Source organism: Notolabrus celidotus, chromosome 5, assembly GCF_009762535.1.
Source record: "Notolabrus celidotus isolate fNotCel1 chromosome 5, fNotCel1.pri, whole genome shotgun sequence".
NCBI classification, from domain to species: Eukaryota; Metazoa; Chordata; class Actinopteri; order Labriformes; family Labridae; genus Notolabrus; species Notolabrus celidotus.
The window spans coordinates 18,767,925-18,792,399 of NC_048276.1; the positions used below are offsets into that span (position 1 = coordinate 18,767,925).

General features: G+C 39.2%; 1 protein-coding gene across 1 annotated transcript in view; it reads left to right on the plus strand.

Annotated features, from left to right (window-relative positions):
• abr (ABR activator of RhoGEF and GTPase) overlaps positions 1-24,475 on the plus strand; it is a 192,534-nt gene that overhangs the window by 131,222 nt on the left and 36,837 nt on the right. Inside the window, exons 12-17 of the mRNA XM_034683606.1 lie at positions 3,528-3,647; positions 3,906-3,981; positions 4,127-4,231; positions 8,766-8,840; positions 17,607-17,704; positions 17,811-17,942. Of these exons, the coding sequence (XP_034539497.1) occupies positions 3,528-3,647; positions 3,906-3,981; positions 4,127-4,231; positions 8,766-8,840; positions 17,607-17,704; positions 17,811-17,942 (606 nt within the window). The remainder of the gene's footprint in view (positions 1-3,527; positions 3,648-3,905; positions 3,982-4,126; positions 4,232-8,765; positions 8,841-17,606; positions 17,705-17,810; positions 17,943-24,475) is intronic.

Here is a 24,475-nt window from a genome sequence, read left to right on the forward strand (position 1 = left end):
ATAAGGAAACATTACCCAGTGAATCTCTTATCACTAATCACGGTGTGGAACAACAGACACAAACAACAGTACAAAGAGCAATGTCAAATAAAAATGGAATTTAAACAGAAGTACCAGAGTGACACAAATATGTGTAAATTTTTTTTCCTTTCCTGAAATATATTTGAGAAAGTAGCATTGTCTTTAATAAGGGTTTAATAATTAAATGCCAAGACACTGGGTTGCACCACTATCTGTAATGACTCAGGACTGAGGCCAGATGTCACTCACTGCTACGGCAGAAAGAGGATGAAAGATGGAGGGACATGGTGATAGGAGTAAAGTAGCACAAAAGTGTGACAAGTTAACCAACAACTGAGGCGGCGCTATGATGCCTTTTTAAAAAAAAAAACAGAAAAAAACCTCAACAGCATTGGAGACATTAAACAATGTCTCCAATCAGCCAAGAAATACAGTACCATGGAGTGTAGTGTCTAAAGATGGTGGTGATAAGGATTGTCTCAGACTCACAGATCGAAGACATATCCATCACTAAACCCTTCATTTATACATTTGATACTCTAGTTAGTTTCATTTTTATGTTTTTTATTTGGCCTTTTGATATACATGATCACATTAAATTCTATTTAGATGTGATTATTTAATTTTGAACAACACTGAACACAGAATTTTATTTAAAAAGTGTTAAAAACTGGCTGTTTGATCAATAATCACAATTAAAATAGTTTTTTTTTATAAAAACAAGGTTTTCCTCTAAAACTGTGTCTACAGAAATGAATCTTGATAAGGTGGGGTCATCTTATAATCAGGGTTGTCTTATATACGGGACAGTATGGTTTATAACGCTGCAGCCGCTGAGCTCAGTGGCATTTGAAGAACAGTGGAAGGTGCAAACACTTGAAGACAGAGTTTTATGTTAAAGAGATGATTTCTGGTTAATGTGTACGGTACAGTGTTGGTGTGAAACAAATTTAAAGACTGTGTAACAGATCAGTGCAAGTGACAAATAAGTTGTTTTGAACTATTTTGGCATTATGTTTAGATTTACGTTGTTATGGTGCCAGTCACGATAAGAAACAGTGAGTCATTCAAACTCTGCCTCCTCTGAGCAGGACGTTCCTGAGTTATTTTTACTATTAAAAGAAACACAAACAGGTGACTAAGGAGGGAAGCTTTGACTGATGTGTCCGGTGTATCTGACTTATTTTCGCTCGTAGACTTTCATGGAAGAAACCCCATTTGAGTGACTCCTTACTGGAAACACTGTACTTTTAACTCAGCTCCTGTCATCCCTGATTTGTTTGTCTGCAGCAAGGTCAAGATAAGGTTGATTGTGCCGTGTGGGGAATTTCCTGCTATAGTGAGTGCATAAAAACACAAAGCAAAAAAAGAGAAACAAAAAAAACATTCCAGTATTAAGGAGCTACAAACTCTTTTACAAAGGTTGAATGCTGGAGAGCAAACTTAATAAATGTATTAGTAAAAAAGGAAGCTGTCCAAACTTTCTCTCTAGACTGTAATTTATTTAAGAGTTATTTACATCAGCCGGTCTTCTCTGTTTCTATCAGTGTTAGTGACAGAGGTTAAAAGAAAAGATGCTGTAAACGTTCAGCTATCACTTCAATTTCCAATAATACGCCCCCGCACCCTTGACTGAGACTCTCTGTAGGCTACATGAGCAGAGGGTTCCTGTTATTCTGTCTCATAGCGTTAATCTCGCCCACCTGAGGGCACAGCGAGTGGCCATGGCTGGTATTTAGAGTCAGAGGAGGCCAGAGCTGCCAGAGTGATGGAGCTGATTGTATCCAGACTCTGACTCACAGCTTCCTTGTGAGGGCTGGGAGGATGTGGGTATTTGTTTTCCTTCAAAACTGACCGCATGATTAGATCCTTAAATTAAATATCAGGACTCTCACCGCACAGCGCTCACTTTCAGTGGCTTATCTGCAGTGTCTAGGATGATAGGGAATATTTTAATAACAACCTGACAACAGTAATGACGGATAAGGCATAGCATGTTTAGTTGTAGTTTCATGATTTAATCATAAAGTGTTACTAAAATAGACACAAAATCAATACCAACAACATCATTTTATTTGTGGAAAATCAGCAAAAGTCTTATCCTGTGACAACTTAATATTTGACTTAAATTCAGTTTCTCTCTGTTTCCTTTTTCATGCAGCAGGATGTGAGAGCAGAAACACATGTTTTACATTTGAGTTTAATTTTCTTAATTCTATACTTTTTTATTTTCAACAACTTTACAGTAAATCATTTCATGTAAAAAAAAAAAGTAATTTGCATAAATATACAAATTGAATTTGTATTTATATTGTATATTTAAGTTGAGTGTAAGAGTTAGATTTCAATATCATATTAAAATAGAAAATAATTTACACATTAATTTCAATAAATTAATCACAGAAAAGATAACTCATAAAATATATGAGTGATTGCACTCTGGTGCCTTACTGATGATTCATGATCGACACTGATCCACAGCTGCTTTGTAGGTACAATGAAAACACACTTTATTTATTTATTTATTTATTTATTTATTAGGATCCCCATTAGCTTCCAGATTGTGGTTGCTAGTCTTCCTGGGGTCCACACAACAAAACAAAAACAAAAAAAACAATTATTTAAAATCACACATTATCCATTAAACAAAGATGCAATAGCAGCCAATTATAAAAATCAAGAGTGAAAATGAAAAATAAACTAAGTATCTGAGCAAATAAACGATGAGAAGCATTAAACCACAAATAATGGAAACAAAAAATTTTTTGTCACAAACACATGGCACCAAAAACTAATAAAACAAAGACTTTCAAAACAGTGATTACGTAGTAACGTCTATGAGGAATTCATCAGCATTTGTTTAAATGACTTTTAAAAGAAAATCTGTTTTTGATCATTCTCATGTTGGTGTGGAGTTGATTCCAGGCAGACTTTATAACTGTTATTACCATTAATTCTAACATTTGTATCCATCCTGTAAAAAAAAAAAAAAATTCCTTCGATGATCAATTATGTGTACATCTACCCTTGATCTCTGCTCCTCACATACCTGTGGTTAGGAAGATCTACACACACCCTCTACTATGAAACACTAAGAGACGTCCTTGCATCCAAACTCTACTTGCATTGACAAATTGCAACCTTTCAAGTTAAATGAAAATCTAATGTAAAGCTACACAATGAGGGAAATCACCTCAAGTTCCTAAACACTGATTGGCTACCTGCCTTATCGTATGTGGGACTTGTGGTAAAACGATCTACAGTATTTTTGGCCTTTAGCTGTGAGTAAACAGGATGCCAGCAGCTCAAAAAGTCTGTATCTTCCCTGGCAGGTGTGTATGGATAAATAACAATATAGCACAATGAATGTAACCTAATTTGCAACTATTAAATTAATGTAGAATAAACAGGATAATATATTTTCAATCGAGGGGGATGAGGCTTGACTTGGACCAACAAAAAGTGACTTGTTCCCACTTCTGATACTTGTTTTTGTGTGTGTTCAGAAAGCACCCAAGGGTCAGAGCCGCGTGGAGCGTCTGAGGAAGAAGATGAACGAGCAGGAATCTTGGCTGCTCCTGCATTCGCCCACCATCCCCTTCCGCATCCACAACAAACATGGAAAGGTGATGATCTGTCTCTCATCCTGTTATGCTGCATCAATGGAGCTGCACTGCTCAAGTCTAACCACTAGAGGGAGCCATTGATCCTTAAATATTGAATTTGTAATGGCAACGCTTTATTGTTGGATGAAATGTAGGTTTCCATAATAAAGACTCTACATTTTTTGAGTGTGATTTGTTTAAAATAGTTCTTCTCAGTGCAGAGGAGATGTTTCCTTGGTGTTTTTAACTGTGTGATTTTTTTTATCTGTGTGTACACAGAGCTACCAGTTCCTCCTCTCCTCAGATTACGAGAGGTCAGAGTGGAGAGAAAGCATCCAGAAACTACAGAAGAAAGGTATACCCCAGCCTTTAATAGTATGGTTGAGTATTTCTGTCCTCAGTGAATACTGTGTATCTAGTTAGAGGGCTTTTGAAATAGTTTTTACAAGCGGAGCCACAACACAGTTTGACCGTAGCCGTGTGGTTGCTGTGTTTTCCAGATCTGCAGGCATGTGTATTAAGTTCTGTGGAACTCCAGGTCCTGACCAGCTCCTGTTTCAAACTCCGAACTGTCCACAACATTCCTGTCACCAGTAACAAAGATGGTAAGTAACCTCTACATACAAAAAGGTCTTTCTTCTTCTACTCTAATGTTTAAATGCTGCTTAGTTTATATTTAGTTCTCCTTTTTGGCAATAAAAACAACACATTCTCACATTTATCCTCTGCTTTGACTTTAAATCACACAAAAGTGCCTATTACTTCGCTCTCAGCATAAAAAAAAAGCCACACAATGAAGGAGGGAGGCCATGGAGGAGAGAATCTGGGTTACAATATGTTTCTCATCTGACTCCTAGCAGTCAGTGCCACGCAGTGTGCCCATGGTACCCCGCTCTAAGCTCCCTGCTCCTACATGTTTGTTTTCGCTCCAGATCTCCACATTGTACAACTTTCACAGTCTGGTGGTGGCATTAAAGCCATCTGGCCGACCCACTCTGATCTCCCAGAATGACAAGAGGGTCTCTGCTTTCACATGGAAACACAATACACATGCATGACCGCTGAGCTGACAGAGAGGGTTTGAGACACTGGAAGGCAAACTGTCTTGATATTTCTGTAGTCATGAAAAAAAAAAAAGTATAACTACGTTTACTTCAAACTCAATGGTCTCTTGATGCATTGGCGCCGTTATTTTGAAATCCAATACATTTAAAGTGGAGATCAAAGGGCCACTTTTGTTCTTTTGAAATGGCAGCTCTGAGTGAAACATAGGGGAGAACGGGGTTGGTTGTCACACTTTTTACTGTTTTGATGATTGCTCATCAAAACTTCAATAGTCATTCCTACATTTAATTGAAGCTTAAGGTGTTGGCTTGAAATGTGTATCCCTCTCATTTTCCAACTCATTGTAACAAAGAGGCAATTAATTATCAAAGACACTCTGACACATTGTGACAACCGACCCCATCACGGGGATGGTTGTCACACACTATAGGGTTGGTTGTCACACACTATGGGGTTGGTTGTCACACACTATGGGGTTGGTTGTTACACACTATGGGGTTGGTTGTCACACACTATGGGGTTGGTTGTCACACACTATGGGGATGATTGTCACACACTATGGGGTTGGTTGTCACACACTATGGGGTTGGTTGTCACACACTATGGGGTTGGTTGTTACACACTATGGGGTTGGTTGTCACACACTATGGGGTTGGTTGTCACACACTATGGGGATGGTTGTCACACACTATGGGGTTGGTTGTCACAATGGTATTTTAATGGGAAAAATCTTTTTAAAAAAGGCAAGAAGGAAGAACTAAATTTGAAAGTTTAATTGCACTGACAAGTGATAGGCCTACATAACTTAATGCATTTTAACATAAAATGAGCAAGGAACATGAACAGGAAACACATCTTTAGGCCAGCCTATATATAGAACAAAACAAGTAGGCCTAAGAATAATGGCCTAATCAACTAGGCTACATGCAGTCACTGTCTGAGTTACAGTGATGGCAAATGTAAGGTCTGCCCACTCCAACTCCTTTCACCATGCATGATTTTGCCAACATAGGGGTTGGTTGTTACATGTGACAACCAACCCCAAAGAGAATGTGACGACCAACCCCAACTGGGATTTTTTTGCTAGCATCAAGGCTAACAACCATCTAACAACTTGTTAGCTAGCTAATAAAAATCTAAACTATAGATTTCCCTTCCCACTTTGTAAGGGTAACACTTGTTTTGTTATGTTTTGTTAAAAGCCTAGAAGAAAAATACTGAGGAGCTGAATATTTACAATTTGACATGAAAAACACAAAAAGTCCTCTCACCTCAAGTTCAGCTGTCTTACTCCGGAGAAGACTATGTAGGTGAGCTCTGATCCTAATTGTGGAAATGTCCATACCCCAATTTGAGAGAAAGTGCCCTCTGGTAGCGAGATATAACAAGTGTGCCAACCGACCCGTGTGACAACCAACCTCGTTCTCCCCTACTTCTTCAGCCTCTGTGGACTCTGTTGTATATGACTGTAGATTTTATTTTTCATTTGAAGCAGGTACAGCCTTCTTCTCTTCTTTGTGATTGTTCTAATTAAGCTCTCACCACTTTCATTTTCAACAAACATGAGATCGAATCATTTCCAGGAGAGTATCAGTCAGAAGTGTAAGCTCTCTCACTAAATGGACATGTTCCTGATTATAGGTTTAAAGCTTAAAACAGATAATCACACATCAGGGGATTAGCAGACATAAAAAAGGGACCCCAAATCCTGCCTTCATGCCAAGTTTGTTAAACTTCAACCACACATGTCATTTCTTTAATCTTGTCAAGTCCAATATGTCTGCAGATGATTAACGAGAATCTGTCTTTACAATGTGAGTGGAAACAGGTGTTTTATAACAAAGGATGCCTTCAAAGTTGAGCTGCTCTGCTTTTTCTGAGGCTTTTAAAATATATCTGTTACTTGAAAGACAATGATCAAATGTTTTATTTATTTTATTTTTATTTTTTGGAACTAACACCATTTGTATAAACTGTGCTTCTGTGTGGATGTTAAAACATACTTTGTTTTCTCATAAAGTTTTCTTATTTTTTGAGGAGGTTTTCAGAAAAGGAAGATCAAATCCAACTCACATTCCCTTAGATGAATATTTCAGTCACAACAGCAGACTTTACAGAACAACATACCCATGTCTCCTTCTATTTCTATGTTCAACCCTTTTTTTATTCTTAAGCTGAGACAACAAGCTATGATATCCTCAAATCGAATGAATTACTAATAAGATCTGATTTCAAATTTTTAAACTTGTTTTTCTTGTACATCCACAAGTAGCGTGTTCTGCCAAACAGATCTCATCCTGCCATCTCTTTTAAAATCTGAAGTAACAAGATGCTGGTACCTCCAAATCCCAGTTGAGGTTCTCATTTAGGCCACTGAATGAAGCAAAGATCCCCCAACTGTTGAGTTTAGCCTCATATTATTTGGATCTGGGATTGAGGAGTTGGGAGATTCTCGTGTCTTAATGTAACATCGATGGTCTTGTCATTAGTTGTTAGTTTTGCACACACAATGCATAATCAAAAAATATAATCAAAATTGAATCTGTTGATGACGTAAACTGGTTTGACTGATTCCAGGAGTTTTTTATTTACATCCTTACTCGCTCTGCTGAAGCAATTACACCTTTACCTTTCTGCTTTATAACACGTCTGTCATTTTACTTTCTTTTTTTTTTCCACATCCCTCTGTGTTAAAGCAGAGCTGAGGCCCCAAGTTACACACAAACACACTCACACAAACCTTGGTGACATGTGACGCAGAGAGCACAGTAGGAGTTTAAATGGAGACCAGCTGGAGAAGGAATGCTTCAAACATGATGGATGATATCCAATGAGACCCCTGAAATACCTACATTTTCATGAGACTCCTTTGATGTGTTGTTGTTCATTCACTTATTAGTAAGTGGATTTAAATAGTTTCTCAGTAAAGTCAGACATTAAATGAAAGGAAAGGATTTCCAATGTTGCTTTTCAAGCTGCAAACAGGCCACCACGAAGCTGAACCATTGAACCCTTTCCCTGTGAAGCTCCCCTGTCGCTAATATACAACACGCACACACACACTTAACACCCTGGAGTCTAACAGCTCTCTCCTTGGCCTCCTGCACTGGAACTCCAAACAGTCCTGCAGCCCTCTATCAGAGTTTATTTACCAGGAAGCAGCCAGGCTTCGCAGGCCTCAGGCAGAGCAGGACAGTGTACCCCTTCATGTTTCAGTCGGCTGTGTGAGGGGTAAATCAGGCCACCCAACGTACTGTATGTACCTCCACCCACAATCCTCCACTCTGCAGCCAGCTCTGATGTTATGTCAGAAGAAGATATGCTTATTGACATGATGCCTGATACTGATCGGAGGAGAGGTTGTGATAACAGTTTTGAATTGGGTCTTCAGATAGATTATTTTCCCTGGTGCATGATTTTGGGCTTACGTGTCTTTTCTCAAGCATTACTGGGTGAGAAAAGTTATTCTTGGGGATGTTGATATGTACATGTTTAGACCACCAAAGCAGAGATTAATGAAAAGCACACAGGACTCCTGCTGAGCTTTTATGTCATCAGCTGTTTTTAAAATACTTTGAAAAAGATCCAACTTGAATGAGAAAATTAAGCCAGATATAATATAGAGAATCTAGACAAAGCTCCTCATACAAACTATTGTTAAATGATCTGAGCATGTCTGCCTAATTTAATTTTCCCTCCCTTATCTCTGGTTCATGTTGCTGACATTAGTTGCCAGAAAAACCACCTATTTTGGTCACTATGTGGTCAGCTATATTCACAGAAATGTTGCCTAGGAGGAAAAAAAGCAAACATTGAGAGCTTCAGGCAAATGTTGCAAATTTAGTGTCAGTTGCTGCCGTAGAGGAATGGACATGGTTAAAAATAAAACTGGATCAGTATTCGCCCACTACGTGACACAGGAATGAATATATTTGATACTAAATTTGAGGACTTAGATTAATTTTGTGCCTATTACATGCATAAATTCCCATTTTCAAGACTCTCTTACAAGGTCTAAGCCACTTTTGGTTCTCTGCACTGCAATAACAGCTCTGTGCGCTTGTTTTTTTCCAGATGAGGAGACTCCTGGCCTGTACGGCTTTCTGCATGTGATCGTCCACTCGGCCAAAGGATTCAAGGAATCAGCCAGTAAGTCAAGCAGCAACAGTATACATTTTTTTCCTTCCTTATTTTTAACCACACTTGTGCACACACTCCGCCTCAGCGTCCCCTCACACATAACTGCTGTGCATATATGCCAGCAAAACACATGATCCAGTCAATCACTGCAGTCAGCACATGCAGTTTCCATCATTCCACAGTCCAATACAGAGACCGCCAGATGGATGGATGGAGAGAAAGATCATAGAGGAGCGGAGAAAGAGAGAGTCTCACAGAATGAGTGGAAGACACAGTGGAATTTCTGTGGTTGTTGTTATTTAGAAGACTTGTACAAAAGCACATAGAAGACAAACAAAGGAACGAGACACAGCATCTTAAATCATGCACAGGAGAGTTTTGAAATCAATCTGCTGGCCAACATCATGCCAGTTGTCACTGATACCTCCTATCTGAAACAATTGTTCCTTTGTGCGACGAGTGCAGATGTGTGTGTTTTTCATCAGCCCAGTGTGATGTTGGCAACACTGTTCACTCTCAGACGTGTCAGTAGTGGACAGCTGGTGCTGCGGTACACTTAGTGCCCTGTTGCTCAAGCCACAGATCAAATATCAAATATCTGGTAGAGAGATGGAGATGAAGGAATGTGATTTCCTCCGTTACCATGACAGCCTTCAGAACGTGAAAGCTGGCACGCTGGAATTTCCCGGGTAATGGATTGGAAAGCTCTCTCTTCTGAAAGCCTGTTTGATCCTCGACTGAGTGCAGAGAGCTGAAGGGTTTAAAAATGAACAAAGAGTGTGTGTTTGAGTGTGTGTGTTGGGTTGCTTCACTGATACAGTTCGATGTTTGTGAGTCCAGTGAAGTGTGTAAAACTAGGGTGGGGCGTGCAAACCTCAGAGGTAGTGCAGGATTAATAATGAGATACTGTTAAGGGTCGCTGTTACGGAGAAGATGGGAGATTTATAAGAGGCATTAACCCTTAAAAAAACATCAGCGATACACTCTGTTTCATGGACAAACTGTTGTATACAAAGAGGTTAAATGTCACTTTAAATCAAGTCCGAAGACTGCAGAACAGAATATGTGCAGTCAAAACTCACTCTGTAAATTCTGCTTATGCAACTATTTAAATCTGAAAGAGCATCCAACACATTCCCTGTGTTTTTTTGTTCCAGCTCAAACTCTTTGAATTAATTTTTATTCAGTCAATTCTTGGATTGCTCTAAACGTCCGCTTGTGAAGGAAACAAAACAAACAAACAAACAAACTTTCCTCTCACTGAATCCAGTAAAACATGTGACTCATGTTGATTTCTTGAAACTGAAAGGCAGAACAGACTATCAACTGTAATTAAAACGTAATGCATGGAAACATCACTGGATTAAGGACCATGAGGAAATTGTCTGCTCATATTTGCAGTTAATGATTTACATTAGCCATCACTGCAACAGAACACCTTCTCACTGTTCTCAGGTGAGAAATCTGCTGTGTGAGTGAACGTGTTATTTATGTGTGTGGATGTGGAGGAGGGGAGTGAAGAAACCCATTCACCACCCACAATCAAGCAAAGAGAAGAGTCTGGAGTGAGATGTTAGAAAGACAACGAGGGCAAGAAGCTTGTTTGGGCTCAAGATCACTCCTGCTGGATTAGGCTGCATGCTCTGCCTCCCCCTTCTCCCCCACTTTAATGAGAGAGGAGAGAGAGAGAAAAAAAAGTTTGTTTTGGCCCCCAACTGAGATTGTTTCTTATCATCTAGGTCAGCTGACATGCTTTAACTGCTTTGTTTGACATCTGCTGTGCTGTCTTTCAAAACTCTGTCCATGCAATCCCAGTAATGACATCATTGATTGTGCCATAAACCCTCCTGATCCTATAGTTTGAGTTGCACCTTCAAAAGGTGCTTGGAGTACTTTGTTTACAACCTTTGAAAAATCAAATCTAATCAAATCATTCCATCCCTCCAGAGTATGAACCCTGTCCTGCTCTGACACTAGTAAATTCTTGACAGCACAGATCATAGAGTTAGTGGAAACATTGTGTTCTGGATACTGTTCCCTCTGCCTGGATCATTCCTCCAATACCACAAATTACAACAGTTCACCATTTTCTCCAGATGTCACTTAACGATGGCATCAGATGGGCCTTTATTGTAGAAGTTGTAGTGCAAAATTATTTGGACAGTTTTTTTTACTATATCTAATGTGGTTTCTGTTGATATGTTATTTTTCCGGTTGTTCATAAGGCATTCCCATTAGTGCCTGACCGATACACGGCAAAAACTCAAAATCATACCAAGTGAAATTGTCTCATTTTTTTGTCAAATGTCTTATCCCACATGATTTAACATACATTTACTTAACAAGTAACATTTGAGCAAGGTAGAGGGACTTGTTTTAAGACAACGCATCTTGAATATCTTGTTAAGTCAAACAATCTTAAAATTATCTTGTTTTGAGTTGTAATTTAGAAGAAACAAGTTTTATTTTATATTTCATTCATTTTTCAAGATGAGATCTTTTTTGTAGAAGACGGATAATCTTGATTTAAGACAAACCCTTTACTTGATTTAAGTAAATGTATTTTATTGGAAAATCTATCAGAAAACCGCTCCATTGATGAAAGAAAGAAAGAAAGAAAGAAAGAAAGAAAGAAAGAAAATCTTTTTTTGATTGAATAAATACTAATTGTTAGCATTCCTGGCTTATTCTGAAACACTAAGCTTTAAAATACTGGCAAAATATTGCTTAAAATAAGTTTTCCCTGCTAATTTTAAGATCACAGTTTTCTAAATATTACGTCTTATTTTAAGAAATTTTCACTTGTTCTATTGGCAGATTTTTTAGCTTCTTTCAAGTTAAAAGTACCTTGAAATACGTTTTTTTTTCTTGTTTTTTGAGGAGCATTTTTTCCAGTGTATGATCATTTTGAGACTGAAATAGACAGTTTTATGTCATACTTTCATATTTTGTTTTATATATACTTTCCATTTATACTTTATTTGGAGCATAGGTCAAGCACAGATATATCATTATGCAGACACTAGTCCTACTGGCTGCATGCTGTCTGCACTCTGCTCTCCTGTTTTCTGCTTTCTCTTTTTTTCAGCTGTGAACTATTGGTGAAGGATTAAAATTAATGTATTCAACATTAATTATCATTAAAGTACATTGCGAACCAATTCTTGTTGGACCACAGATTGCTCATATAGGATGCTTTTCTATGATATATGAAGGCAGACAGAGCTCAGAGTACATTAAATAATAGATTTGTAAATCTGTAGCACATGAATCTTGGATAACTACATAATGACACCAATTCTTAATTCCCTGTTGCATTGTTTTCTGCACAATATTTCCTTTACAATATGTTATCATATTGGAAAGCATCTCAAATGAAACCTATGAAACTGTGACTAGCTGATGATATCAACCTAACAATATACTGTGCTCCTTTTCTCACTTTTTGTAAGAATTTACATCTTTTGCATGATAGTGTGTGTGTGTGTGTGTGTGTGTGTGTGTGTGTGTGGTGTGTGTGTGTGTGTGTGTGTGTGTGTGTGTGTGTGTGTGTGTGTGTGTGTGTGTGTGTGTGTGTGTGTGTGTGTGTGTGTTTGTGTGTGCAAAGTTTGTGCCTTCTGTCATTACACGTTAATCATCATCATATGAGAACTTCATTGGGTAATGACTGGAAATAACAGTCATTATTCAGTGTTTGAGATTGTTAAGTAGATGTGCAATCATCCATAACAGCCTGTTTTTGTTTCCCTTCTTGATTGAAAATTCACATTAGCATCTACTCCAATATCTTATTGGAGCTGTGTTATTTGTGTCACAACAATCTACTCCCCTACCAGTGGGAAAGGGCTTTAAAATCAGCCCGGGGCAAAGTAGTAAAACTGGGTCACAGAGGAAGGAGCTGAGAGTCGAGCATTTTCCAAATACTCCGTCAGGAAAAATCTGAGGAAAACATGACCTAGTAGAGAGGTGCAAAACATGTTGCCATTGTTCCCTGTATATATCTTTTTCTATGTATGAGTGCCAACAAGTGGCTTTGTGCATTGCGAGCCCTATATACATTCAACAGGTGCTGCAGCGTGATACTGTCACATAGCAGCTGGCCATGCTGTATAGGAAGAGCGTGTGCAGAATCAAATGGAACAAAGACCCTGAGAGTGAACAGAGAATCAGCTGCATGAGCTGAAGAGATCTGACTTAATTCAGAATTGATTCAAACTATGAAAGGAAGTAATGTGCTGTTGCTACTCAGTCATATCTCACAGTGCTTTTGTAACTCTTATTTTTATTACTGGAATCAGAACCACATTTTTGTCTCACCACTGTTCCCACAAAAATTAATGGCAAAACGCTGCCCGGAGTGTCCACATGACTGCTGCCTGCAACCCAGCGGCAGCTGCATGCATTCCCATTTATTATTAGTTGTGCTTTATTAACTTTCTTTCCTGCTTTCTACAAAAACAATTAGATTTTGCTCATTCCTCGGTTAATTTTCCTCATAGAAGAATATTGTCTCCTGATGCCCTCAAGGGAAACATTCAGACAGTTAACCATTCTGTAGTCTGGGACTTGTAGCTGTAGAGACTCTGATTAGTTTAACTGATTATCACTTCTCTTCTAATTCTGTGAACCCACAGTTTGACCTCACATTCAGCACAGCCTCCAGCAAAGATTAGCCTCCTGTCTAAGAACACACAGGGACCACGAGAGCTGCAGGCCTCAGTTGATTGAGATGGAAAAGGATGGTATCCATTAACCCCTGCGTTTAAGAGGTCAGAGACCCCATGCTGACAAATATATCCCCCTCATACTCCGAGCCTGATGGTGACCTGCCAGGAAAATGAAAACTCATGGTGTTCCAGGGCCTCTTTTAGTCTGTCCTACTTCTCAGAGCCCTCTTGGATGCAGAGGACGCATAAAGACCTCTTTAAATCTGCTCTGTCTGGCCTTGTTTGAGTTTTAGGTCCGGGCACCTAAAGCCATTTCAGATGGAGAGGACATTTCCTTCAAGAGAAAACTGAAAGCTGCTGAAGAGGTTTGAATCACTGCAGTGTATAAGACAAAAGCCCTTTCTACTTTCTATAAAGCCAAAACAATATTTTTTTCTGACACAAACTGAACTACCAAACTGAATACAATCTGAACTAGCTGAATCACTCTGATAGTTCCCACGGAATGGACAGCATAGTGCTAATAATCTCAAATATTTGTTTCCTTTGAAAACAGAAAGCTGGAGAGTGACTTTTTAAATTGATGCTAATTGATATTTATAGCTAATCTCATAAAATACAAACAAACAAACAAACAAATATTTTAACACAAACACAACTCAGCACTGCCAGTTAGCATTTTGGTCTTGTGCACCTTGGGATAGTAACACACCATTTTCAGTATACAACACACAAAATGTATTTTCCTTTCTATTGCGAGATAGTGGCGTATAAGTGAGGATCAGACTCGTGATCAAAAACCACAACATCTTGATTTACTGGTAACTTCAAAACTTTTAAAATGCCTCCTCTTTCTCCATGAAACATCGTCAAACAGGTTGTTTGTGAACTTTTGTGAAGCCGGATGTAAAACCAGAGGTGACTACCATGAGCATATGTGTGTATTGGTAGTGAACGATAAATGCTTCATTTCATAAATATCCCCCAGATGGACGCCCTAAACTCCCCGGCGCTGAACTTCCCCTGTACCACCACTACTAATCTCTTCCTCATTGGGAGTTATTATGCCAGAGCCTTTCAGGATGCAGAGAAAACAAACAAAGATGAATGAAACCAGATGCATCGAGAGTCTATTACACTGTATAGTCCTGTTTGTGATGCTTCTATGGCCACACATGTGCATGTTTGCTCCATTCAGTCATGGCTCGCCCAGGTGGTATGCTTGGTATCTTTATATAAGGTTAAACCAGGCTATTGTTAGTAACATGTTCTGTCTTCCCTCAAGTGTTATGTTCATTATGTGCTCATGAAATGCCACTAGCCCTCCTAGTTCTCTGTCTTTATCCAATCTCTGTGACACTCCTCCTGAAAGGTCGATCTCCACATCCATCCATCCATCCATCATACTGTCAGATACAAGTGAACCCAAGAGACCAGGTCCGGGCTGAAGGACGTTCTATACCCACTTTACAGACAGGCGGTGTGAGGTCTGAGGAACAGCTACAGCAGCATTTAAAGAAACACATTAACAGACTGTAATTGGTCCATGTAAGAAGTGAGTGTTGGATGATCCCAGGGGAGCGACGGATGTGGTGTGACCATGTAAAGAGTGGAGACAGGGTGCTGGTTTTAAATGCGTACACAGGCAGGAGATTGACAGCTGACAGAGAACAACATATCGAGAATTTAACAGACAGTTTCACTTTGATTGAATGTTATGTTTTCCTATAATTAAAGTGCACGGCCATCAAAAACTTTAAACGCTGGTTCAAACATTTTTAGTTAAAGGATGGGTTCAAATGTGAACGACTCTTTTGAATAAGGAATGTGTCTTTTTTTTATATATAAAACAAGATTTCAACTTTTATGCAGATATTCCTACTGTTTGCTACAATGTGATTTTCATTAAATCTTGATGATCTGGAAATATTGATCAAGTATTGGTGTAAACCGCTCAGCAGTGCTGACTTGGTAGGATGTGCTGTCCTCCAAATTGTTTGAGGTTCATCAGTAGCAATTTTGATCCAAAAATTAAGTTACAAAAAAAGAAGGACAAATCTCCAGTTTCATCTTCTTATTTATTAGTATATCTTATATTTTTTGAGTCAAATCTCCATTGATGGTAAACTAAATATCTTTTAGACTGTTGAATGGACAAATCATTGTCAAGACGTTCCTGTAGCTCCCCCTCAGCTTTGTAGTGACCTTGTTTTTTGGGGATATTTTGCTGATGTTTTATTGCCTAAACATGAACTTGATTGGTTGAGAACTTAACCCATAGTTATTCTAATTTTAAAATATTTTTATTGGATTTTTTTCCTTTTTCCTTTTTTTTAATACATTAATTCACACATCACAACATGTATCAACCAAAAAAGACATTAACAAACAGCAAAAACAACTTAACAAGGCAATCCAAGCCTAACAAACATAAAAAAGAAAATATACAGAGTACAACAACATATGTATTTTCGGCAAGACAAAACAAAACAAGACAGCAGAAGAAGAAGGGAATGAAAAAAGAAAAAAAAGGAGGTGGGGGGGTTGCAGACACTCTGAGATTAGAGGGAAGAGGTTCAAGGAACTCAGATATAAGGTTCACTGTTTAGAGGTTAAGTAAGAGAGGAAGGGTTTCCAGACTTTAAAAAATACTTCAGCTGAGCCCTTAATGGAGTATCTGAGTTTTTCAAGTTTGAGATGGGCCTTCACACTTGCCGCCCATTTACTGTGGGATGGCGGTTCTGTGGATTTCCAGTTAGTCAAAATTAGACATCGGGCCAGTAGCGACAAAAAGACTAAAGCGTCACCCTGTTCGCCTGTAAGTGCAAAAAACTCTGGGAACAACTCCAAATAATGCAATGATTGGGTCAGGATGAATCTCCTTACTACAAATAGAGGAGCATGTCACAAAGATGGCTGACCAGAATGAAACAAGTCTGGGGCAGCTCCAAAAAGAGTGGTACAAAGTGGCTTCATCCTGGTGTCAGCGGGAGCAGGTTTTATCTAATCCTGGGAACATCTTTGCCACTCTGCTCCTACTGAAGTGCAGTCAATGTATGACCCGTAGTTATTTTGATGATGAAGCTAAGTATTACCTGCTGATCTATTTGATTTAAAACTTTAAAAACATGATCATATTGGAGTCAATGGGACACCAGTTTAGCTCAGCAGTTGAGTTGTGCGCCCCATGTACAGAGCTGATAGTCCTCGGAGCAGGCTTTCCAGTTTCCCTCTCTTTCCACTGTCCTATCCTCTGAATAAAGACATTAAAAGACCAAAATAATCTTTAAAAAAAAATGCAGAATCAATAACTGGAAAAACCATACAGGCCTACGATTATATTTCCCCCTTAACTAAAGGTAACATTGATTGAAACTGAAATTGAAAGCCTTAATTGTCCTTCAATGACAGGATACAACAAAATGAAGATTGCTACTCCTGATAGTATTAACACAGATGAAATACACTCCTTAAACAAGAAACATAGTGCTGTATTAGTGATACATAAAAGAGGTATAGTGCTGGGGACATTTGATTGCTCTGTCCACAGTAGTTATTGTAAAGTTGAACTTGGTATTACTGCATAGAAAGATGCTATGAGGTGTTGTGTGAGAGCATGTCATGGCTGTTTATTTTTTATGTTGATTTAGAGTGTGAATGGCCTTGAGGTGAAGAAAATGTTCATGATTCTGAGCGTCTGGGTTTTTGGTGACCTGTAGCGCCTGCCTGAGGGCACAGAGGTCAGACAGGTGGTGTTCAGGGTGAGAGCAGTGCTGTGACTCTGGAGAGGCAGCTGGTGTTGAAGTGAGGACAGCTGATGGTCTTAATGCACTGTGCTGATGACCATCTGCATACAGTAATCACCAGTAAAAGTCTGATTTAACGGCTGTAATAACTCTTAAAGGGTTGCACTTTTACTGCAAGGTGATGAAATGGTGATTAATGGAGGGGTGTCATTTAACACCGTAGTGTCACACAGGTTATGTTAGCAATGATCATAAATGACACAAATCTATCATCATTGTAACGACGCAGGGTCTGTTAATCTAAATGTTTATCCACTGCTCCACTCTTGATGTATCTGTCCTCTTTCTCTGTTTCCCACTAGATCTATACTGCACCCTTGAAGTGGACTCGTATGGATACTTTGTCAGCAAGGCCAAGACGCGTGTCTTCAGAGACACTTCAGAGCCACAGTGGAATGAAGTCAGTGTCTAAGTCATCTCCTTGTACTCAACATTTCTCCATTCCTGTCCACATTTTGTAGCAGTTATTTCACCCTCCCCTTTTTTCTGTATGTGTGCTTAAACAGGAGTTTGAGATTGAATTGGAGGGCTCCCAGTACCTGCGGATCCTATGCTACGAGAAGTGCTACGACAAAAGCATGCTCAACAAGGACGACAACGAGATTGTGGACAAGATCATGGGGAAGGGACAAGTCCAGGTAAGAGGACAGCTGCTGATAGAAACACAAAAAGAGACGTCTGTGCTCCCTCTTTGGGACTTTTCCCAACATTTGACTCATTTAATTAGACGTCTAGCCTCTACACACAATGATGTAGTTTCACTGTGGTGGAAAGTAACGATGCTGGTTGGATTAATAGTGTGAACGTGAGTTTATTTACTGGGGGTTTCCCCTGTCATGTTGTGAGAAACGTTCCTATAAAAATCCCTCACAGTCTAGTTAACTCAATCCTGCCTACAGTGTGGAATCTGTGGTTTCTTGGTATCAAGGCGAAACGCTGCTCAGAACATTGTTTAGATTTTGCAGAGCAGCATACCGAGGATCATATTTCTACTTTCCCACAAACTCTTAGGAAAATCTGTTTGGTCAAGTGAAGCTTGATCCATGTCATCTTCTCAGAAACTCAATTGTTCTGCTCTTCACGAACAGTAGTTTCTCCTTATGAACCCATGTCAGCTCAGAGTTTGAGTCCCTCTGATTACCAGTTCATGTCCTTTCCTTTCCCTCAAGTGCTGCTTGTCTGAGTCCCAGTGGTGCACTTGTAACAGAACCTGCTTCTGAAACTTTTCAGCTTTCATCTTGAAAAGTTGAAAATGATTTATATCTTGTGTTGTTTGTCGCAGTTGCACATAGAATAACATTCAACAGTCACATATCAAAGACAAATTGCACAGGGAGTACAAGTCTCCTGTTTTAGACAGAGAGAAAACAAAGCAGACATGAATCACTCACTGAACATTGAAGGATGTTTCTCAAAAATAACCCATGAGTCTTCAGTTCTTCTTGAGTGGGTTTTTTATTCTTCTTCAGACCTAAATTTCTGCTGCATATCTTTTTTTTAAAGCAGCGGTTGAATGGGAAAAACACCCACGACACATTTGATGTAGCACTTCCTGTTTGTCACAAACACTTTCCATGCTTTCGTCGTTCAGTTTGATGCTTTGTGTTTTTCAGTGCTGACTTTGATTTATCTAAAGAGCAAACGTTTTCCCCGCTGAGGCACATTTCTCTCATTCAACAATATCACACCCACGTGCATTTTAGATTTGCTCTGCGTTTATTCCTTTCACAACCTCGGAAATCCGGGATATCTGGAAAATAATGAATTGAAGCAAAGATTAACGAGGTGCCATGCACAAAGTTCTTTCATCTTAATTCAGTGGATGCTTAAAGTGTGGTGTGGTAGAAAATGATTAAGCCTTGCACTGCCTGTGTGATGTGAAGTTAATTGGGTCAGAAGATGGCTCCTGATGAAAGACTGGCCGACCTGTGAGAGGATTAAAGAAATAATTGTGCACATGCATGCATGTACGAGAACAGGATTGTCTCCATGTCTCTGTAAACTGAGGCAGAAAGAAAGACTATTTATAGATATAGAAAAAGTCAGTTGTTAGTTTGTTAGCCTATTAATTAAAACAGGTTAGATACAGTACTTTCAATTCCTGCGACCCATCACTTAGGGGAAATTGTAGGGGTTATTCTCTTAATGTGTAACAAGATACAGGAGAGCAAGGTTTCAAAAACTGCAGCATGATTTAATGAAATGCAAAGTTTAAACCATAACTGGATTTCATGCTTTTTTATTTCTTCTTCCTCGTTAAAGGCGACCATCTCATTCACATAAGTGGTCCATCAGTGATTCAGCCTTGTATATACATGACAGTAAAAGCCAACCTCTCTGGTGCTGCTGCCAGTCAGAGACAAATATGCTGCTGCTGGGAACATCCACTTCTAGCCAACAACAGCCAAAAAAAAAAAAATTAATAAAAAAAACAAATAAACAGACCACATGTTCGCTGACTCGCTGTGAGAAGAGGAAAAAGAGAGCAGGATAGAAACAGAGAAAGAATGGCATGTTGTGTCCCAGACTCTGGAAGGGAGGAGTGGTTTGTGGGTGCGTGTGTATGTTGTTTACTATAGAGGAGATGTTGATATTGTGGGAGTGTTAAGTTATGAAGATACTGTCTCCACTGATTCTATCTGCAAGGATTGGCCAGTGAATTAATTAGTCCAACAACACACAGTTAATTTAGGGACCTTAATAATCTGAAATAGTGTTTTAGTCACCTTTCTCTGAAAAAAAAAACAATGCAACTTCTTTCATTTGTAAATCTGATGCATTTAAACTCCACAGGTTTTTTTACACTTTAGGTGAACCAAACAAAAGAGATATCTGACAACATCACCTTGGAATAGCATGTGCAGTATCAGTCATCTTTCACAACTTTCTAATGTATAGACAGTAAAGTTGATCAATACTGAGAGGGAAAAAAAACGACATAAAAATCAATAAGAAAATAATCATTATCTGCTGCCATATTGATGTTCATCACATGCTGTCAACAATACTGACATGGAAAACAGAAAAATCACTAAAAGTGCTGCTTTGGTCGATGATATTAGTTATCCAGTAAGGCCTTATGATGTATATTTACATTATGAAATAAGTAAAGGTAAAACATTCCATCTTTACCATCTAAGTTAAGTACACTAAATGGACACAAGTCAAGTCAAGTCAAACTTTATTTATATAGCACATTTTAAAACAACCGCCGTCGATCAAAGTGCTGTACAAGCTTAAAAACACAATCAATAAAAACAAATTGTTAAAATAAAATAAAAGATTAGATATTTAAAAAAACAAAAACAAAAAAACCCACAAAAATAGTACAAGAAAAAGCCACAATAAATAAAAGCAAAATAAAATGCGGAAGTCTCGCTCAACAGGTATTAAAAGCCAATGCAAAGAGGTGCATTTTAAGTAACGATTTAAAACTCTCAGTAGTCTGAGCGGTCCTGATATTCAGAGGCAGACTATTCCACAGTGTGGGAGCAGCCACTGAGAAAGCTCTGTCACATCAAGTTTTTAGCCTTGCTCTTGGGACATCAAGAAGCACTTGGTGTGTTGACCTGAGTGCTCTGACTGGAGCATGCAGGTATTTTGCCACACCTGTTAATATTTGAATTCAGGTGTTTCAATCAGGCCCCCTTGTCTCCAGTGAAGGGCAACCTTAAAGCTTCAGCACACCAAGACATTTTGGACAATGCAATGCTTCCAACTGTGTGGCAACAGTTTGGCGAAAACCCTTTTCTATTCCAATATGACTGTGTCCCAGTGCACAAAGCAAGGACCATAAAGACACGGTGTGATGAGTTCAGTGTGGAAGAACTTGACTGGCTCACTCAGAGCCCTGACCTCAACCCCATCGAGCACCTTTAGGATGAACTGGAACGGAGATTGCGAGCCAGGCCTTCTTGTCCAATAACAACCTGACCTCATAAATGCTTTACAGAATGAATGGGCACAACTTCCCACAGACACACTCCCAAATCTTATGGAAAGCCTTCCAACAAAATTTGAAGCTGTTATAGCTGCATAAGGGGGACCAACTCCATGTTAAAGTCTATATTTGAATACAATGTCATTACAGTCCTTGTTGGTATAATGATCAGGCATCCGAATACTTTTGTCCATATAGTGTATGTACTTTTTCCTATTCAAAATTGTGTTTTATTGTCACTGAAGCATGATGCAATCCTTAAAAATGAAGTTTATTCCACCATGCAATGCTTATTCATTCTATATATAGGCCAATACGATAAAAAGAAAAAATAAATATAAATATACAAGTGCAATATTGGCCAATCACCATTCATTCCTCAACCTGTATCAGTCTGAAAATTCCCCCATCAGTCATCCTGGAGGTCATAGACATGGTGCAACTCATGCTTCCTCACATTACCCAGATATCTCATGTGATGTAGATTAAGCTGCATAGCAAGTGATGTACGTATTTTCCAAAAGATTAGCCTTAGCGACATCAGCCTGCTCTACGGTCCAGAGTGCATACCTAAAGAGACCTTCACTTGGACCCGGGTTGTTTGTTTTCCTGGTGAAGCTGAGTTTAGAAGGAGCCTTCAGTGTTTTGCTTTCCTCCCAGGAGACCCTCTGATTTATTTAACAAGCCTGTGGAATACTGAAAGACCGTAAATGGGCATATCAGGCTGGAAGTTTTCTTTTCGCTCCCACTGCTGTTACTTCACTTTGTAACTGATGAGAAAGTTGATCAGCTCTGACATCAGATGATGCTTTTCTTCCTGCAGAGATTTTAACCTGATAGGATTCTTTGTAAATTGAATGACATCATTATTGTTGGAGGTAGAGTGTTTGTGAGGTAAAAGCACACTCACACACACACACACACACACACACAAACAAACAAACATTTGCACAGAAAAAAAGCAAAGAATAAAAGCAACAGTAGCATGGTCTTGTGAGCCTGATTGAGTTGCTTGTCCACAGAGGAAAATACCAACATTCATCTCCGACCCCTCACCAAGCTGACTTCCCCCTGAGTAGATAACCTCTGATCTCTGAGGTCACGCTGCTAATCCTCATTAAATGGCATTGATGTCAGGGTTACACTCCTCCTGTCCGTCAAACCAGCAACACAAATGGATTCTTAAATGCCTCTGAGCATTTTGGAAAGAGATCAGGAAAGTTGCCAGTAAACGAAAGGTACTTCCGCCAGTGTTTGAACACTTTTAGTCCTCTGGCTTTAAAACTTTGTACGCATGGCATGACCTCAGTCAACATCAGAAACATTGATTGTTTTTTACTGTCAGAAGTTGACATTAGATCAACTTAGATGGATGTGTTTTAATGAAAAAAGGCTTCAGGCTCTGACTTGTATAGATTTCTGGTAACATTTCCTGTCAGAGTGATGCTTCACAAATGTTACTTTGCAGGGATTCGGCTCAGTCTGGCTATAAATGGATCTTAAGTCCTGAACTGGTTACGTCTGAAAAGTGCAAACTGTCTCCTTATCTGCCTCATGCGCTTAGCCAGGTCTTCTTAATGACCCTTGTGTGTCAGCTGTAGCTTACAATACTTGTCTTCAAAGGACCAGTTATGCAACTGTTTAGGTTAACAGCCTCAGTACTTTGTGAAGTAGGAACGCATCATATCGCCGAGCACCAGCAGTGCTTTCATCCTGTAACCCATCGAACACCCCATCACAGCCTCCCCCCACGCTCACCTCCTGGGGCCTTTATTCCTCGTCTTATCAGGGGAAGAGTTTATTGTCTTGCCAACACCCACCAGCACCTTCACTCCTTAAGTCTGTCTCAGCTGTTGCTCTGTTGAAGACAGAAGAGAGAGAGAATGGATTTCACTTTAAGTAACATGTTACTCAGGAGTCTAGATTGACGTCTTTGAAGTTGTTTCTTAGGGCAGAAAAAGTGTGAGGTGAAATGATGTGTGGTGGTGTTCTGAATACAAAGGTTTGCACAACAGGAGGTTCACTAACAGAGGTGGGTCAATGCAGTATTGCCAGTTTATCAAGCTTACAGCTAAGGGACTTTAAAAGCTTAAGAGCATGATTGTTGAAGTTGCATTTGAAGGGATGGAGATGGATTCAGAAACTTCAACTTCATGAAGAGAATTCTCTCTGATATTCTTTGCAAAGAAACAACTATAAATCCTAACAGAAATCATCAACAAAGACCTTACTTACAGAATCATGCCTGAGAGTCAACAGGTTTCAATAGCTGTCTCTACCTCCTTGAGGTAGATTGATAACGCAAAGAAATCAATGCTTAGAAAAACATAGATACTGATTCAAGGGCTGCAAAATACTTACATGTGTACATCCTCCAAAACCCACAAAATTTGTGAATTATACTTCTTGATCCAAGAGCCTGATTGTCCTCCTAATCATAGAAAATCAAAGAATGATTTGGGCAATTTTGGTAGCTCAGTTAACTTGATTATGTGTAATCAACTGGTAAAACTTTGGGGTAAAGTCAGAGTGAGTTCATGTGAGAACACAGTAGGAAATCTGCAGGTGTGGAGTGAAGCAAGCATCTTGGACAAGATTGTAAAACATTACACCCTGATTACATCTATTTGACATCTTATTAGGCAGCATCTTAGACACCGCCTCTTCTGATAGGGAAGATATTCACATCATCAGGGGTCATACGTGAACAGGAATCTCAGGTACATCTTGGGGACTGAGCACCTGAAATGTTCTGAGAGGGTTAAGGCCTGAAATCAGCTTTTGATTATTGAGCATGATGCTAGTCACAGCCAACTCCACATGGTTCTTTAGTTCAGTGTGTAATACTCCATGTCCTTAGTGGGAATAGATCTAACTTTGCTGAGTCCATTGCTGCATAATTCTCACCAGTGATGATACTGTTATGAGTAATGTAACATGTCCAGTAATGTCCTCACTAAAGGAAGACCACCTCAACCACACAGCCCCCTTACTCCTCCCGTCATGCTTTAAACTCCTGTACCTCTCTCAGCACACTGTTGGGGTTTGTTTTTATTGGTTTCATTTGGGATTGAATGCATGTCAACACCCCATCGCAGCACTGTTAGCAAGCCTCACCAAGCAGTAACCTGATAGTTTTGAACAGTTTCCCGGAGATGACGGGAGCCAGAAAAGTTGGGCACTGCAAGTAACAAAAAAAAAGGGGCAATGAAGCTGTTAGTTCCTGGCAGC